Here is a 19813-nt window from a genome sequence, read left to right on the forward strand (position 1 = left end):
TGTTGCATTCGTATAGTGCTAAATTTGCTTGTAAGAGATTAGATTAGACTTTCACCAGTAGTAAAAGTATTTGCTTTCTGTGAAATAAAGAAAAAAATGTTGGCTCATTTTACGCAAAGTTCTTTTTGAGGTAGAAGACAAATATACTGCTTCTAATACTGAATGCAGTATGCATGTATTTTTCCAATGGGACATTTTGGCGTTATGATTATGATCTCTTCATGTATTGGAAATAATCTCTCTCTTAACATACGAATACTAACATGAGCTATCTTGTTAATTGTGAATTAACTTAAAATGCTGAACGAGGAATAAAGGTAACAAAACTCATGTTTTTGCTTTGAGCTGTGCAACAAACTCTTGAAAGCCTGATGCTGCTTATGGAGCTGTTAAGTTTTCTTAAGTAGGCAAGTAACATCGCTGTCTTCTAAGTATTAACTGTAATGAGTTGTTCCACTGTGTCAGTTCAATATACACTTTTAATTATTGTGCTTTATTCAGATGAATAGATTAGAGTGTGGTTAATCAAAGTTGATTATTTTTTAATGTGTCTAGCTGTGGGTAAAAAAACTTCTAATTTCAGTTGCTTGTCTCAAAAGCGGTCATCTAACTGAAATTTCCAGATAGTCCCTAGAAAGTGATCTGTGTTGATTAAGAGCTTCAGTAGCAATTGTATATTTTAAAAACATTTTACTCAGTATCATAGGTTCATTGTCTGCTGCTTAATTTCTCATAGCAGAGAGCTATGAGACCTGCTTTGCATCTCAGAAGTAATAAAATAACTGATTTCTCATCCTCTGTAGTATGGTTTTAAAACCAAATTTGCAGAATGTTAATCAGTGTAACAATACACTGCCGTCTGCTTTTAGAAACTGAGGAGAGGGATGCCTTTGAAAAAAGGGAAGACTGAGACCAAAAAATAACTTTCCCCTCTCCCATAGTTGTATAGAGTACTGCAAGGTATTCAGTATAGCATCTTTTCTTCCAAATATTATTTGAGTACTGAGGACAGTACTTTTCAGTCCATAGTCATTTCCTTCTCCTCCACCTTTGTTGGCATGGAAGAGAGAGTGATCTGTGGCTTTGAAGGAAGCCCTCGGCATGAGCAACCAGGAGATGCACGAGGGGAGCTGAGGAGCCCGTGGGAGGCTGGGACGGCTTGTGCACAGACCTCTTGGCCAGGCGGGGTGGATTTGGGGGCAGGGCGGCCTCCATCAGTGCCTCCTGCCCCATGAGGTCTGGCACTGGAGGGGAGGCAGTTGGGAGGTATCAACTGAGAAGAGGTGCCTGGGGCTGGATTAGTGGTGCAAGGCTTGGCCTGAGGGCAAAGCTAGTGATCTCCACCTCCCCATTTTATCCATAAGAGTAAGGGAGTCATTGGGGTCCCCATCAATGGTGTCCCCATTCCAGTGTCTTGTTGGGGTCCTGAGCAGCTAAGTGCTTTTGTCATCATAAAAGGTAATGGCTGTTTTACCATCTTTCAAGCCACTTCCACACACGGCTCTGCCCAGAAGGATTTTGGCCATATTTAAGAACGTGTCTTCTAGTGTTTTTTAGTTAGGCGCACTATCTGTCATAGTTTTGAGGGCAGACAGCAGTGTTAGATATTATTAATTAAAAAAAAAAAAAAGTATGCCTCTTCTTGCTTTCTGTAGTGCTTTGTCCTCTGTTACTTTTGTTTTTCCATTTTAGAAAATAAATTCTTTAGAAATTGCCATTAAGCGAGAACAGCAACATATGTGCTACTAAAATGAATCCATTGTTCGCTGGAGCTGCAGTCTTGTTAAATGAGAGAGGGGGGTAACAAACGTTCCTGTTCCTTTGGAGGGCCCTCTCGCAGTATCTGAGTGCTGTGCTGCTCGTCTGTACCGTAAGGGAGAATGGTTACCGTGCTTTCAGAGATGGAAAATGAGACATGGAGGGATTAAGTGATATGTGCAAGGGCATGTGTATGAAGCTGAAGCCGTAGAAGCTTTACAGATCCTCATTTTAATAACAAAACCATCACTGCCTGTCATTTATTTATAATGAAACTTTGCTGTTATAGGGAAGTATATTTTATAGTAGAGGAAGGAGATATTGTGCTCACTGAGTTGCTTCTAGTAGTCAAAAGAAGTCTGCCAAAATTTAAGCTGTCTTCAGCTCTTGGCACAAAGATTTCAGTAATGTCTTATATAACTGATCTTCCCCCGTGCCATGGGAGTGATGACATTTTGAGGTTTCTTCCACATTCATTTCCTGTGATATGTATTATTTTAGTGCATCTTATCTGATCCAAGTCTATTGGAACCTGTTGTCATTGTCTTGTTCTGTAAGTGAATCTGATGTTTGCTCTTTTTTCCTTAGGACTGTGTCTTTGCTTTTTGGTTTTTGTTGTTGTTGTTCCTGAAGTGAGTGCTAAAAGGATACTAAATTTCTCCATTTTGAAGTGATAAACTAAGCTAAAATTAAGGAAGAGGTGACTCAGTAGCCAACTTGTGTACTAGACTATGTGGCTGATATAAAATAAGTAACTGTGCCAAACTTTATTTCCTTTTGTAGAAAGGTGCTGTTGAGGAACAGCCGGGAATTTTTAACAGATTTTCATTAGGCCCATGAATGGGGGTGTGTGTATATATAAATACACACATACACACACGCGGACACACACACACACACACACACACACACACACACACACACGTATGTATACAAACAGTTATTTCAGTGCTTCTTTCCCACCAAGGTCTTCCTGGAAAAAAATGATTTGGATATTTGGCCACAGTCTGAGTGCTTTCTGGCTATCCATACTGTTTAAAAACAGTATTTCAAAATCAAGCCACTGGATTTTAATCTAAACTGACATATTCCACTGTAAACGGTGTGGATCCAAGAGGATGTCCCAGTCATCAAGTGGCCTCTCCAGGAGTGGGGAAGTCGAGGAAGAGAGAATCCACATTTCAAAACTGTTCTAATTTCTCATCGGCTGTGGAGGATTATGCTTGATGCAGGCAAACCAAAGCTTAAAAACTGAGGTCCTTTAGAAATTAGAAACAGTCTGGTCTGAGATCTAGAGAGATGCTAAAGGAATAGAACTGACCACAAAACTTAAAAGAAATGCAGGGGTTTTAAGGAATGGTTCAAGTTGAATTAAAATGAGATTTTTTTCTTCAGGTGAAAATTAAAGAAATGCAGTTAAATGTCACAGTTAAGGTATGTAAGACTGGATAGGCTTTAATGCCATACAAATAAGGCCTGTCCAGCTGTGGGATACTTGTACTTATTCAGTTAGAGCAGTGTGTATTGAAACTCATTTAAATAAAATCTACACTGCTTTTTATCTTTCACTTCATAATTCTCATCAAGTTTAGTATTTCCCCGCTGCAGGTATTCTTTGAAAATTCTGTGTAGGGCTGTTCTGAAATTAAATGTTCCCCAGGTGAATCTTTCATATTTGGTTCATGCCACTGTTTTATTAAACAAGTTACCAAACCTTACAGCACCTGCTATCTTCTGCACTGGGGGAGGGGGAAGGAGGCAGTTTTCAGCATTAAAAGATGTGGAGGCAGTTGAGTCATTTCCTCTGAATATCTGTAGAAACATATTCACATATCAAGACTTCATCTTACTTTCATTCTGAGTAGCTGCAGTTCGTAGCAGTAGTCAAGTGGTGTTTGCACAGAGCTGTTGCTACCAGCCAGAAGTGAGCAGTGTTACTGAGCACATTGTGAGCTCAAAAGGTGAGTTTAGCTTTACAAGTATCCCTGTGCAGCAAAAGGTGTTTGATTCCCTCCTCTGGCACTATTTTAGATAGCCGAAAGCTGAAGGAACTTCTCTACTTGGACCCGATAAGGTAGGAATGTAGTTCCTTTGTGAAATATAACATGCTCTGATGGAATATTAGATATATCCTGTTTTAAAATGTAGATAACTTAAAACTTTTTTTCTTTTTTGGGGGGAGGATAATTAAATGCATGCTTTTGATGGAAATTGCATGCCCTCAGTAATGTAGAATGAGGAAAAATATTTCTTCAGTTTTAGCATGTACAAAATCACAGGTGATGGAGAGAAAGTACCATCAGTTGCTAATGGGCACACTAGTGTTTGCTCTAGTTTAGGATATAGGAAGCTTTCTGTCTCTAAAAAACAGTACTGAAGTATCACCTTTGTCATTCTCATGCTGAGCTCTCCATGTTAACAGAAGCATCTGTTTTCTTAATTACTTACAGGTTTGGTGGTTTGAAGATTGCCATTCCACCTTTTCAGTTGCTCTCAAATACTCAAATTCTGCTGAGGAGTTTATGGTTTTTTAAAGAATTTTATGGCTGTAACACTTTCGTTCTTTAATGGTTACTGAAAATACCTAAATATCTAAGCAATGCACACTCAATTAAATCTAGCTTTTACTATAAGATTAATTGTCATTGGAATCTTTTAAAATGTTTTTGCTGTTTGTAATTTAACAGTCTAGTGTTATCCTCTAACATTAGTCTTTTGAACTAGAGGTACGAAAAGCATTAAGGAAGTTTCTCTTAGTACCAGTTTAGTCTATTTTATAGTGACTCTATCGTATTTTTTTTTAACTCAGTAGAATTCCAGTGCCATGTTCTGATAGGTGTATTTTCCGAAATTTATAATATAACCCTGTCATATGGTATAAAACTGCTACTGAGTAACCTGAGTTACTTGTGCGTGTGTGGGTGTGTATTCTTAATTAGCAGTGATAAGGATAAACTCCATTAGAGATATTTTAGTATGACTTTCTGCTGTGAAAATGTGGACAGTGTACCTACACTGTCCTCCAGAAAATTCATCATCAGTCATTGTGGGAGTGATGCATGCAGCATACGTTGGCTGCAGATGTTTATCTCCCTCTGAAATGGAGACAGCTCGTTGTTCTGAGGTCCTGCTGTGATATGGCTGTGACACCTGTCTTGAGTTCCTGACTGAGTTATCCTTCATGTGCAGTGTTGGGTGTAGCTTGCAGTATGGTTCTGCACTCTTCAGGCAAGTGAGAGGATTTTTGTACTTGATATGGCAAGTTTCTTTGGAAATGATGGAAATGCTAGCTGTCAGAAGCCAGGTTAGTGCTATACCTACTTGAGACTCAGTCTTCGGTAAGAACAGAAGAAGGAGGTGCAGACATGATTTTAGTGCTTCAAGAAATGATGTTTTTAGGATTTTAACATTTATTTTGAACAGAGGAAGGACATGCTTTTAATTCCTTTAGAGACGGCTTCTGTTTTCCTATTCACGCATGCACTTTGCACGTATGCATCACATGCATAGAAGTGCAAGTGCATGTGTACTTGCAAAAATGTGCTCAGACAGCCTGTGTAACTTCCAGTAATCTTCTTAAAACTAAAATGGCACAGGAGTACTCATTCTTGTCCTGGGAACTGAACACTTTTGCACAGATGAAAGTCAGATCGAATTTGTTTCATCATGCTTTCCATTTCTTCTGCTGAAAGAAGCAGGTTTTCCTTCATTTTTGAAAATGATTGTACTATTGGGACTTTTGTGAGTGGGGTAAATTTAAAGACCTTGTTAAGATTCTGTGAAGTAATTTAAAAGCAAATTTATTCTTGGCGCAAAAACATTAAATTGACTATAATTACACTGGAAGTGAATTTGGCTTAATGACCTTAGAGAATCTATGACTTAATTGCTCCACTGGAGAAAAAAAAAAATTATGCTGTCATATTGTCTCTTGGATTTATGGATCATATATGGTTTGCACAGAAGGTCTCATGACATATGGATATCCTAAAGCTATAGTGTGTTCTGAAAAAGTGACACATGATCATGGAGTATATTTTGTATTAAGAAGCGTTTTTTATTCTTTTTTTTTTCCTATTAACTTATAATTGGAACTATGGCTTGGGGGGGGGTTAAGTAATTGATTATGTAAATATTTGCACAGTACTTATTGACTAGATGATATAAAAATAAGCTCTGACAACTTCTTTGGTGCTGTTTTTCATTTTTGCTTAGGAGCCATGATATGTTATATCCTTATCAAGGAAGCAACTTTGTATTTATATAGTGATACTCAATATGTCTTGCTCTACCATTGAAAATAATGGACTGCTTTACAGGAAAATAAGATTGGAGTATCTAGGGGGAAAGGTTTGAATTGCCATGTATGGGAGCATTTCAGCATAAAGGCATGTCATATATATGTTTATTTTGAAGTATTGTGTTTCTGCATGTCTTAGACATCCTCTGCTCTTGAGAGGGCAGAAAGGAAGCCAGTTCTGAATACCAGCTGCAGCAGTGCTTTACCAGTCTAACCAAAACTGGAAGGCACAACAGAGCTTTGAGAAAAGGTAGCTGAGGTCAGCATACACTTTGTTTATACATGAAGTGCCAAGTGACCTCCTAAACTGAAAAATAAACTTGTGAAAAATAAACCGCGGTCATGAAAAATTATTTTAAATTAACTTTATTTGGGGTTTTATTTTATATTTGAAATGTGTTTTCAAGTGCAGCTCTCTAATCAATTCATCAAGGTCTTTTACGTATTCAGTATATCTTTAAATTAACTTTTATTTAGAGATGCTCATTTTGTAAACAGTCATGAGAGATTCTGGTAAGTATAAGACTAAGGCCAGTAACCAACTCTGCATTCTTATGGGATAAGATACCCTGTTGGTAACTTTTCTCACAAGGAGGATGAATAATCTGCTGATAAAATTTTCCCTAGAAATACTACACACACTATTTGTTATACTAATTTAGTAGTTAATGAAGGGTGGTTTCATTCTTTCTAGGATCTCCAGAAATAAGAGCAAACCTTTGTCCCTTGTGACTCTAGGTTTTTCTTACCAACAATTTTTGCCCAATTTCCCTCTAAAATAAAAGTGGGTAAAGGGGATGGTGTAGGGAATGGGATTTGGGAGAAGGGTACTGCAACAGATCCCAGTAGACTGTTGAACAAACTGTCTTGAATTTCAAAATAATTCCTATTCTGTTTTAATGATCCTCCTTGAGAGGATTCACCCAGGTGGAGAAACCACCACACACAGCTACCTCAAATGAAGTATATCCGTAACAGTGCAAAGAAAGCACTTCCTCTGGGAGTCCACTGGAATTTGAGAGGCCCCTGATTATTTGGGTCTATCCATGAGTTTCCTAGCAAGCTGTGTCCTTGTGAAAGATTGATTCTTCTTATTCCACTATGTTTGGATATGTACCAATCCACGTGGACTGAAGAACTTCCTAGTCAGCATTGATGAACGAGGCAAAACTGGAGATACTGCCTCCATTGATGGTACATAGGAAGAAATAACTCCTAAGTGTAAGTCATTTCCTTCTCACCGGCTAGAGCTTGAGTCAGAGCACTTCATTTCTATAAGTCCCTATCTTCTTTTGTCCTTAACAGCTTGTAGTTAGCAGTCAGTTGATTTGCTTGTTTCTTCCATTTTAATTTTATCATATTCTGGAATTGGGATTATATTGCCCAATGCGGGATTCATTGTGAGCCTGACAGCAGCACAAGATGCTTGTTGTGCTGTAGAGGCTTGCCTCTCTAACCAGCGTGATGTGAGCCTCTGTGATGGGATAACAAGTGCTCTGCCTGCAGGGTAGATCTGGGATGAGCTAATTAGCAACAGCTACCTGTGACTGCTCTGATCAAATTTATGGTAGTGTGTGGAGGAGTGTCTCCCATTTCAATTTCTCCTGGCCACTTTACCACATAGCGGTCCCTCTGTCTGGGCAGTGACTGTTCTAGTCTGGCTGTAAGACCGAGAACTGTAATACTCATATATGCTTTCAGGGAGGCTGAATAATATGGTGGTAATTACCTATTTTACAAAGATGGATGAAGTTTAGATTACAAGAGCAGCATACACTGAAAGGTAGAAAGTGTTCACCTGTCACCAGTGCTGATACTAATTCTCCAGTTACATATTCCATGGATCTTTTCTGGTGGTAATCTGTCACTTAGGTCAATGAACTTCAGCAAAACTGGCTATTTGCTACTTGGCTTTGGCATTATCGTAAGACTTGCATCAATTCAGTTGATGGGAATGTTTATTCTAATGATACTGACTGGACTCTTCTGCTTAATTTCCTGATATTGCCCATTCACAATTAGCTTGTCCAGTTATAATGATGCCGGATTTGTTGGTGCTCACGAATTAGTTTACTTCTGGAAATTTCTTTATATTACTATAGCAATACTCTTGCTTTACTCAAAGATGATAGAACAAACATATCTTCAGAGAACTGTGCTTGTTTTTGTGATGATGCTATTTGCATTAAGGAAATGACCAGAACTTTTTTCACAGTGTAAATTCACAAGACAATATGAACAGTTGTCTCCTGAAAAATGACAGTCTATTTTTGCTCTTATGCTTGGAAAAGTTTCTTAAATGGATGGTTGATAAATACGATAAGGGTTCATATATGTATCTTTATCACTGGTGTCATTTGGGAATAGTTCCCAGTGCTTTTAAAATGTTGGGGCTCCTTGGAGAGTTATTAGTAGACTACATTTACAAATTATTCATGAATCAGAACTGTATCTCCTCATGAGTTGAGAAGGGAAACATCTTTCAGAAGAGTCAAGTCTTGAACATAAGCTGTCCACTTAAGAAATTCAAGGCCTAAAACAGCTAATAACTCAAAGTTCTTCATCCATCTCCAGATGACGAAGCTGTGGTAACAGCCCCTTTTCTATAACTGGAAGCAGCTGTAAGCTCTTCCATGACTGATTGAAGAGAAAGGCTACACTGCCTGATACTCGCACTAAGAAATTGTTCACTCTGAGATTGTTGGCTGTCCATGCTTTTCAATAAATGAAATTCTCTTAGATTGTGTTTTGTCGAAAACCTGTTGCAGGACTAGAAAAGAACTTCTGTCAGCCTGAATAGGTGGCCATTTTGTCAAGCAGCCTGAAAAGAAGTACTCATTAGGTGCATGCAATACAGACTCAAAGCAGGCAACCACTGGCACCCCAGAGAGTTGATGAACAACCAGTAAACAAGCCTCCAAGAGTCATCAAAGGTTAGGCATTTATTCACTGCCTAGAAACTCAGGCATTTTAAGATACAGCTTAATAAACAATTTCAACTCTTTTTTATTTTTTTATTATTTTTATTATTATTGAGAAGAACCTGTCATTGGTAATTACTAGAAGAAAAGAAGTCATAACTCTTCTAAGGGAAAGCATTCTGCATCTTCTGTTGGCTCGTCTGAAAGAGCTTCATCATTGCTTCACTAGTCTACTGACTGACTTTCTATCTGAAAGCTGCCTGCATTTAATTTCATTTTCTCTGGCCCTGATTAATAATTTATGGCAATAGGGATTTACTCTGGAGGCTGGGAGTTATCCTGTCATTTTCTGATGCTTGCCAGAAAGGCACTAAGTAATGTTCACTGAAAAGAACTTTTCCATTTTATCTGGCATTTGGTGATGCCAGCCCCTGAGCAGATATGTACACTGCAGAACACTTGTGCTCTGTGGTGGATACTGCAGCTCATAATGGATTCATTTTTGCTTAAGAAATCAGTAGGAGTTTGAGTTTTGTCTTTTCTCTTTGAATAGATATTTCTTTCCCTCTAGCATGTGATACATCAGTACAAGATTCCAATAAATTCTTAAGGGGTTTGATATTGTGCAGTCTCAATTTTGACAGGCTTTTAGGACACTTTGGAGAACTTCCGACCAGATTCCTTCCTCCCTTTTGTCATCTTGTATCAGTCAGTGATGGAGCTGAAATGTTGTGAGCAGTTTGCCAAATCTCTGAAAGACTAGGCCTGCTTTTTTGCATTAGGCATGGACCAGGGAACAGTGACTTTTACCACTGGAAACCTGGGCATCCTCCTGCTCTCCTGCCAAAAAGCACCACTGCTGCGTTTCCTTGCAAACTGTATCCCATTCTACAATTGAGTTCTCTCCTGGGAACTGTGTATATTTATTAGGATGGAGTTAAAGAACAGTAGACCTATAACAGTACTTCTATACTAGCTGGCTCCAATCATTGGAGCCTCCATTAAGCTCTTGAAAGGTCCGAGCAGTAAATCTATGCCTAGAAATATGAAAATCCTCACTTTGAAGAACTGAAATCTCTAGTATCATGGACCAGTAATACCACATTTCAGTATTGGTCATCATTCCCAGTGTGGAGTTCTCCATTGTGGATCATCAATTACACAAATGTTAATTTTGAAGTGCTTCGCCATTGTAGCTCCTAACTCAGGAAAGCATCCATTAATTTTTTTCCCCTGTACTTAAACAGTTTAGTTGGTTATGACAAGGGGAGGAATATCGTAAAGTATCATTTAAGAGTTCTGGGCTTTGCAGTAGATAGGAAAAAAGTATGACTTAAATAATTTTTTTTCAGACTGTTCAGCTGTATAGTATTATGCATGTTTCCAGTATGGAAGACTATTTTTATCATATCCAAAATTGGAAACAGTAAATTACTCCTTAATTGGCACCTTCCAGGCAGACTAAGGTTCTTAGCCTCCGAGATGCTCAGTTATCTGGTTGGATAGATGATTGCAGAAAATGTATATGCAGTCATTACTTTACATCTCATTCTGTTATCAATGATTTTGCAGTAGGCATCTCTGCTGAGTTTAGGAGGTTGCATGGACAATATATTAGCTGTGAGGTTGTGGTTTGTTTAGTAAAAAGTAATGTGCATAAACGTGTCTCAACAGACTTGAATATAAAAGTTTGGCTTTGCAAAGTGCATTTGGAATAGGTCTGTAAAAGAGAATAAAAGAGAATGCAGCTGTATGAAGGATGTGCTGTAACTGTGGATGTCAGACTGTTCCAGTACATTAGCAAGAGATATAATCGGCCTAAGATAATGTAGCATCATCTTCTCGGAGTAATAGCAAAGCTTAATTTACTGTGGAACACTGAAAAAAGGTACTTCCTTAGGACTGTGCTCCTAACATCTTAATAATAAATTGGGCAGATGTTGAGACTCTCAAAAATGAGTGTGGAATCTACCTAAATAAAATATAGATAATAAGGTTGTGAGGGACTTTAAAAAGTCAGCTAGCCTATCCCTGCTGCAGCATGTATAAAGACTGTTAAGCATTGTACAAGAAAATGTATTTAAAGGAACAAAAACAGTCAGTGTTTTGTTTAGAGACTTTGGAAGCGTCTGTAATGAAGAATCTTAGTATTTTGTATTTTTGAGTGTCGGCTTGACCTGAATATGGTTTAGGATGAATTTAGTTTCCAGTTTTTTGAAGTGTTTTTTTCAGATCAAATCAAAGTGATCTCAATTATAATTGCTGCTTGCAAATTCTTTGCTCCATTCAAGCAGAGTCCCTGATGAGTAATTATACTTTTGATACTGTATTTATATTCCGTGGTACCCTTCAGTACAGTTACTAGTTTCCATGCAGCAAGGAAAGATGCTTCTGGAAAGATACTTTTAGTATATTCAGATAATGCTGATTTAACTGGAATAATTTTGCACTGGGAACATGTCAGGGAAAAAAAAAAGGCAGGCAGGCCTTCCCACCTTTCGTACTCTATATTTTTCCTTTGAAAGCTGTGCCAGATCAGCATCCTCTGTATTCGTTGCACAGAGTAAAACTGCCAAAAAGGTCTGTACTTATCTCAAGGTATTAGATACCTTATAGAATACAGTTTTGACATTTTTTTAGTCACTGAACTGAAGTCAGAAGTTTTGTGCCTTTGGTGCCAGAAGATAAAGCTTTTCTTGTGCTTTAATACAAATGAGATGACTATATGCAGTCAGGAAAAAATTCTTTTTCTGTGGACTTAGCTTTCAGGTTTGCATGAATAAACACCTGAACTTTTTTAGGTGGTAAAGGCAAAATGATTTTGATAATATATTTAAAAAATATTTTCCTCCAGTACTTTTGAAGCTTCCATTTATCCTGGATTTCACAACCATGTTGTAAGTAAATTCTTTTTCTTGCATTAATTTTCTGAAATGGTAGTTCACAATGTTAATTTTCACAGAAGTAACAACCTAAGAGTTTAGTGATATGAAGGAATAGGGTGATAATATTCCTGTGTATTTGGGTCCTATTCAAATATGTATATCTGGATACGCATTTGCAGGGTTAGGGCTATTTTTGTTGAGTGCCTTGTGTAGGTTGCTGTTGTATAGCCAAAAGTGTCACTTAGAAACATAGGTACCTTTTGGAGAAAATAGATGGTGATTTTGTTATAAACACAGCAGAATGTTTCCTTCTGTGTCACAAAGGATTTTTCTAAGAGAAAGCAGTAAGAGTGCCCTAGCCATTGTGCTAATCTGAAGTTTCAATTAGCTATGTTGAATTAGAAGTGCACTGATTTATCTAGCATACTGATCTCCTCTGTAATGTTATTCAAAAGGGAATTATATACAACGCATCCCTCCCTTCAGCTTCAGCAACCAGCTTCTCAAAAGGCCCATGCAGGGGCAAGAGGCGCTTTCCTTCCGTTGTTAAGGAACATAGAACCGCTGCTGCAGGCAAAGGGATTTCTTTATATCAGCCTCCACCCCACAAGCTGTTGGAGAAGAGCTTATTCCGGCTGTGCAATTTCCTAGTTTAATGAGAAAGTATTATCAGAGAGGAAGGTGCTTTGGGAAAAAAAAAAAATCTAAGCAAACTGGTAGTCGCTTTATTCGGAGAGCAGCACTGAAGCGTTCTGAAGAATTTAAGAATAAACTGGCTGAATTTTTTAGCAAAATCAGATTTATCTGAAAACAGGAACTATACTGGAGCAGTGGAGGAAAAAAAACCCTGTAATTTTAAAGGCAATGGACTGATGTTGATACTTTTGTACTTCCTATCTTGATTAAAAGCTAGTTACAAATTCATGATAGCAGTTGAAATATCAAATATAATAGTTCTAACCTCATGTCTCCTAGAAAAGGAGTTGTGCCTCAGTAATACACTAAAAAGCTTTTAATCCATCAAAACAGTACCACAAAAAGGGAAGCAAAGTGGTAAAATTTTGTTTGGACTTTCAGAAGAACTTTTACACAACCCTTTACAAGAAGTTAATGAAATGGAGCTTGAGGCAAAATACTTCTATGGATCAAAAGAGGAAAAAGTTGGAAAACACAGAAGAATTGTCAGTTCTTACTGAAATAAGAAAACCGCCTTTCTTCAGTCCTTGAAAAGCTTAGTCTAAAGCCCTGTGCCTATTTCTTGTGTGGTGAACTCTTGTGACTGTAAGGGACCGCGATGAGCCCAGAAGGACTTGCGGTGGTTGCAGCAGCCACTTCTCATGGAGCAGAGTCCCGGCTGAGAGCTTCCAGTCTGGGATGCAGCAAGGGGGCATGATAACGTGTGTGTGGCAGGGGGGAGGCAGGATGAAGCGTGACAAAAATAAGTTGTGGTTGCTTTACCTGAGCATAAACTTACCACTCTGGAGGAGGAGGAGAGCTTGCTTGTTGTTCTGTTTTATGCCTCTTTCACTACCTTGGTCTCTGTAAGTGATACTGCAGGAGTGAAATTTTATAGTAGATTTGAGTGAATAAATGGTGGCAAACAGATTTCCATCCCAAAACAGGATATGACCATAAAAGGAAGGAGCAGACATACAAAATCTGACTTTACAGTTCATCAGTACATTTTATCCAAATCAAAACCTTGACAACCAAAGTTGAGGCTTTACATATTAGTTGTAAACAGTCATATCGTATCTGTGGGAAACATCTGCTACCTGACAAACTTCAACAGTAGCAAGTCTTATCTGAAGCACCTTTGTGGTTAATCGGAAAGCCTATTGATAGCCTGTATAAAATGCTGCTAATCTCTGCACGTTTCCAATAATATTTAAAATCCCAGAAAGCTCTTTTATATTTGTATTGAAATATACTCACTTTATAGCTGCTTATTTACCTATGGAATAGAGAAATCAGGTTGGATGAGAGATGAAAAGGGATTTAGTTCTCTTTACTTCAAAAATTCCTCAACTTTTGCTGACTTGCCATCAACCAGAACACTAGCATGCTACAAAGTGTTTAGGACATTATCGTAACTCTGATTTTGGTTTTTATAAAAATATATTTTTTAAAAAGATATTTTAAAAACATATTTTTTATAAAAATATCATGTGGGCATGGTGGTGATTTTAGTAATCCCATCAGTTTCAGAGTGGCCTCATTTTTTTTCTTCCCCATTGAGCTGAAACTGTGCTCTGACTAGTGAATACTTGCCAAAGTAGAAATACTGGATTTACCATAAAATTGCACAGCTGTTTGGCTTTGTTACTGATGTAGCTACTGGCCTGACATAGTAGTTAGCTACATAACAGTTAGTTACAGTCCCTTTACATAATCCAGATATGTTTAGCTGTTAAAAAAAACAAAAAACAAACAAACAAAAAAAACCCTGTTCACCTAGTCATTAAATTGTTAAATTGGGCTCATACAGCAAAGGGGGTCTCATGGTATGAAAAACAGAGGTGAAGGTATTTACCTGGTTTTTCACTTCAGCGGATCTGAAAGGGTTTAACATTGAACAGTGGTGTGATATAACTGCAGCCTGATTTTCTAGGTGCTCTAGAAATTCTTTGGAGAACATTTGATTGATTTTTATATATATGTATATATGCACACAGCCACACATTTATTTTTTCCCCTTTATATCCCATAGAAATCAGAGAGGCTACCAAATTAAAAAATGAAAATCTTTTATCTTCATTTTGAAAATAGTTTGCACTTTGTGTCAGCTTGGATAGCAGAACCTCCTGAGCAGATGATAACACCAAGCGTTAGAAGACCAAGGAACAATTTCATTTCCTTGAATGATAACACTTTGATTTCTATACACATAGTTGCACAATAAAGAGCCTTTCTTTATGTGAAGGTGCTCACATTCTCTACTGCGGTACTTTGTGTGGCCGGTAGCACGGCAGCAAGACAAGACTAGGGCCAGGGCATGTTCTTCCTGAGCTCACCACAGTGTTTTGTGTCTTCAGAATGGCTGATGTTTCAGTACATGGCTAAACTTTAGAAAACATCTTATTTTACGTTTTTAAACAAACAGCTTAGCTTAATGATGAGTATGCTTTTATGTATATATATAATGCTGTATATGATTTTTGGTCTTACAACAGAGTATTGAGTTTTTTCTATTTAAAAATTACTAATTCTCCAATTCTGCCATTCTAGCTTATTGAGAGTCCATCATGGGCCCGCGTTATGTAGCCCTCTAATGTAATGGGGTTCAACTAACTTAGAGCTAATAAACCAGCTAACTAACTGCTGTTAGCCTGAATTGAAACTGAGCTGAAAAATGATTTATTAATGCTTCCTGGGTTTAAGCTATTGGAAATAATCTTCTTTCAGATTCTGGATGAGTTTGTATAGCGTAGATATCTTGAAAAACATGCTTAAAGGAGGAGTGCCACTTAAAGAGGTCATCAGAAATGCAGCTAGTGTGAGCTCTCTGTTCAGCTCAACTTAGCCATGTTATGTATTTTACGTATTAGAGCATCTATTTAACATATCATGAGTCAGTAGTGAATTGTAGCTGCAGATTCATTCGTTGTAAATCTAGGCTATTGTAAAACTTACCATGGATGCGTCACCTAAAGTCAAAGTAGCTCATACTGTTGCTCGTACTGTTCAGTAAGAGAACAGCCCGAGGGAGTTTAACATCTATTAAACATGAGAGCATAACAGAGGAGAGGTGATTATTGAGATCCCTGTCTTGACCTTCTTCACATGAAGCATTTTAATGGTGATCAGAGCTCTTTAAGCTGTCAAAGTTCACTGTATACAGTGACTTCAGCAACAGTGTTTGTAGTGACAAATAAAAATTTTCCTTTGAACCAAATTAGTAGGGATTTTATGGGAGATTGTAAAGTCTAAAATTTGGCCATTATTTTACTAAGAAGAATATTTTAAAGTAAAATAATGACAGACCACTAATAAAAATGAATTAAAAGACACAAATTCAGGCATTGCCTTCCCTCAGAAGATCTTTCTTTATTCAAAAGTGAAATAATGATTAATAAATTGACTTTATACTTTCAGACTGGAATATCAACATTTTTATTAAAGACTTAATAAAGTAAAAGTATGTTCAAGACCTTGTGTGTAGACACTGAAAATGAAGCCAGGGTCTCCTTCCATGAGCTAGCTTTGTCAGAAGACTTGGTGTCAGAAGTGTGAAACAGCGTTGCAGGCCACAACCGCTTCTGGTTGTGATGAGGGTTTTTTTCTGGCTACAGAGAACATGTTTTTCTTGATGTCATTAGGTAGAACATGGCAGTTAAGCAAATGTGTTTTTGAAAACTATTACATGACTAGGGCAAGTGTAGTGCTTTGATGTACACTCTTAAGTTTCTTGTCCGAAGTTTTCTAACTTTAGCTCTGCTGCAGAACACACAGTAGTGCATTGTTGTTGTTGTTGCTTTTTACTGGTTGATGCTTTAATAGTGAAATATGTTAATTTTAAAAGGTGGTTGAAAATTATTCTTTGATAGTTGTTTACTATGACAACCTGTGTTTTAATTATATACTTCAAATGCTTTTCTGATGCAAAAATACAGGTTTCACTTTCTAATACTTGATGGACAGTTAATATCTATTTCCTTATTTTATTTGTGTAACACTGTGTATGTATGTTCTGTGGACTTGTTACATTGCTTACTGAAGTGTTTTTAGCCTCCTGGAGCAACCCTCTGAATAATTACTGTAAAAATTAAAAAAGGGAAATCAAGTTTCAATGCAAGAAAAAAGGAAGGGCACCAAAAAGGAGGTGAGAAAGGGGAAAAGGGAGAGAAGCATGAAACTGTTTAAACTGTAAGTTTTCATGCAGAGCTCCTGTTGTAGCCAGGAGGGGAAGAGAGGCAGGAGGACCGTGGGAAAGAATCGGGGAGGAGTTGATAAATGTGGGGAGAGATCATGATTTTTTCTTTCGTATTAGCAAGCTCATGTAGAAGGGCAAGAAAGGGGAAGGAAAATCTTAGTGCTTGTTATTTACTCCCAAACCCAAGTTTCTTCTTGCACAATACCCTGATGAGCTGTTTGTGGGCCGAGGCTGAGGCTCAGGGCCGTGCCAGTTTGCCTTATTTCTGGCTGTGCTCTAGCACGAGCACTGCAGCACTGGGGGGGAGGGGGGGTGGATTTTGGTTTCCCTTATTGTCAGCCTTGTATCTTTTTGCGGTCAGTACCTTGTAGGAAAAGAAAGAAAAAGCAAGACGATGGGTGAGGAGATGGTTATTTAGAAGGCGGCTGTGGGTGACTTCTGTGAGAGTCTCATGAGGTCTCTTGATAATTTCAGACTTATTTAAATGATTACTTTAAAAGGACCAAGGTACCACAGAATTGGAAGATAAATATTGAGAGATTTCCTTACCACCATCAACCCCCACCAAAAAAAAAGAAAATATCAAAGCTCATAGATTATTCTTAAGTGCAGTAGTTGTAAGAAAAGTTGTTTCTGTGGAACTGATGAGCGTCTTGATATGTGGTTTGGCCAGCAGCGTGTGCTGCAACAGGAGGTAACATGCTAGGCTCAGGGTCGTGACGCTGGCATACAAGACTAAAGCATGTGTTAAATTTGCTTTATTTTGTAATTTTTGTAATACTTTTGATGTATTATTGCCCTTAAAGGGGAGGGAGGGTTAGGAAGAGAAATGACGACAAAAGTTTCTCGTTGGACCTGTATGCTTCTCCGAGATGTCTCTATCACGCTGCTTCCTTCCTCCCTCTGCCCCTCCCCCCATAGAGGACCTATATTCACATAATAAAATATTGATAGCACTAGTCTTATAAATTTATATTTTAGCATTAAAATGTGTGATGATGGTGCTACACTGTGTATAATATATGAAGCTTCTGTGCATACTGTGAATGTATAATAGACATAACTGTTATGGAAAATTAGGCTCACCAGCCACTGTAACAGGGTCCAACCCTCAGTTCCCACTGAGAAGTTCAGAGCCAAATCGGAGCGAAATTAAATGAATTTTAACAATGCACGTGCAGTAATTACGGCTCGAGCCGGGTGCCTCCAAAGAGGGACCCCAAACAAAGAAATCCCTGGGCGATTGTACCCTGACGGTCTACGTTCCCCACCCCTCACGCCATGGTTCGGACCAGTCGTAATATTTGGGTCTGGGGTCTTCCTGTTCTCCGCTGGGTCCCGTCGTCGTCTCTAGGCAGGCTGTTTTTTCCTGGTCTTTACTGTTGCAGCTTCTGCTGACGGATGTGCCTTCCTTGTAATCTTCCTTTCCAGCTTGAACTGGCTCTGGGGCCCTTTCTTACTGAACTCGGTGGAAGTTCCTGATGTTATCTGAGTGCAGCCTAAGGCTTCAGCAAATGTAGCTACTCATGCTAAGCAAGTTTTATATGAGAAGTGTTAAGTGAGAATATGAGAATATTCTCTAATATGAGAAGAAGTTAAGTTTCAGTTCAATATTCTTTAACATAACCATTCTAGTTTTAAAATTGAATATGATGTTTCAAGCAAGAAGTGTATTTAGAAGGCACTTAAAAAGGGATGTATTAAGACCTATTTTCCAAAAGTTGATAAGTATACCAGGAAATTTAATTTCTCCCCTGTATCACTTGAAACAGAAGTCTGGCTACATTCATGCAGTCCAGAGAGCTCCTTTGGTTCTGGCTTTTTATTTATTTATTTTTTGCGTTACAGCTTATACAAATAACTACTTTGGGAGTCTTATCTTTGCTCTGGCACACAGGAACCATTTGCTCAAACTAAGAAGTCACAGATTACAAATGAAGAGATACACCTGAAGTTAATAAAGTTTCCCCCTCTTCCCCCCCCCCATTTCTCCCCTAACTCTCTAGAAAAACACACATTTTACAAAGTAATCCAGTAGCTGGCAAAATCACTGCGCATTTATGGATAGCCGGAAGAGAGAAATGTTTGTTCAATGCCTAGATTATTACCATTAAATAGAGGTTTTGAGAATACAGGTAATTACTAGTCCAAATAGTACTGTAAGTGCTAGGTTGGTTTTGCCTTCCTGGTTCTGCTCTGTCAGACCAGTAGTGTGTGGCTGGGGCATGTGAACTGGTGGATTCAGTGCTCAGGGGTTGTGCTGAAGACAAGCTTGTGTTCTTTGGTGTTGGGGTATTTGTTTTAAGATGGAGGAATGGGTTAAGGCTGTATCTTAAATTCAACAGAATGCAAATACCAGAGGAAAAAATATAACTTACCTGAAACTTTTAGGAACATTAGTAACTGGATTTTTTTTTTCCCTCCCTCTAGAGAACAAATTCAGTTGGAACTAGTAATGCAGATTTTCCCTCTGCGGATCCCAGTATGTACCAGTTGGACATTACTTTAAGAAGAGGACAGAATTTAGCAGCACGGGATCGTGGAGGTACGTGTGTGCTGGTAAACATTGCCTTAGTACTTCTCAAGTCGTTTGTTCTTTGATTAATAAATACTCTCATGTAAAATTAAAGTTTGAGAGATAGCTATAAGTTTGAATTTTAAGTGTATTTAACTCTGCTTAAAATTTTGCAAAGGTTCTCTCAGAAGCCCAAAGTAAAGGGCCACCTAAACCCACACAGGAGAGTTAATGAGATTTAGCTAATACTGGTTCATTTCAGCTGTTAGCTAATTTGGCTATCTTTTAGGAATGTTTTGATGTAAGAAAGGTGTGATAGATTAACTGAACAGATTGTTGCTGCCTTGCATGCTAGTTACGTATTTTGTTAACTGACTGCTTAACTGATAAATAATTGGAGGTCTGTTTAAAAAAACAACAAACAAAATATTTGAGTTCAGTCATTACCTGGTGGTCAATCTGCTGATCAGATTGGCATTTTATAGTTTGCCCTAAGACATATACTGCACACTGTAGTTTAGACACAGAAAGGATTCCTAAAGGGTGCTTGGACCTGCAGGA

At 38.1% G+C, this 19813-nt stretch overlaps 1 protein-coding gene across 5 annotated transcripts in view; it reads left to right on the forward strand.

The window, feature by feature from the left end:
* The window catches only part of LOC112980278 (multiple C2 and transmembrane domain-containing protein 1), a 286913-nt gene that overhangs the window by 87695 nt on the left and 179405 nt on the right, over positions 1–19813 (forward strand). For 4 of the 5 annotated variants that reach the window (XM_064499933.1, XM_064499935.1, XM_064499934.1 and 1 more), the window contains exon 2: positions 19168–19282. In XM_064499933.1, coding sequence (XP_064356003.1) covers positions 19168–19282 — 115 coding nt within the window. Of the gene's footprint in view, positions 1–3755; positions 3833–19167; positions 19283–19813 lie in introns of those variants that run through there. The other variant, XM_026095007.2, reaches the window with a different exon arrangement.

The sequence above is a fragment of the Dromaius novaehollandiae genome, chromosome W (genome assembly GCF_036370855.1).
Source record: "Dromaius novaehollandiae isolate bDroNov1 chromosome W, bDroNov1.hap1, whole genome shotgun sequence".
Classification (NCBI taxonomy): domain Eukaryota; kingdom Metazoa; phylum Chordata; class Aves; order Casuariiformes; family Dromaiidae; genus Dromaius; species Dromaius novaehollandiae.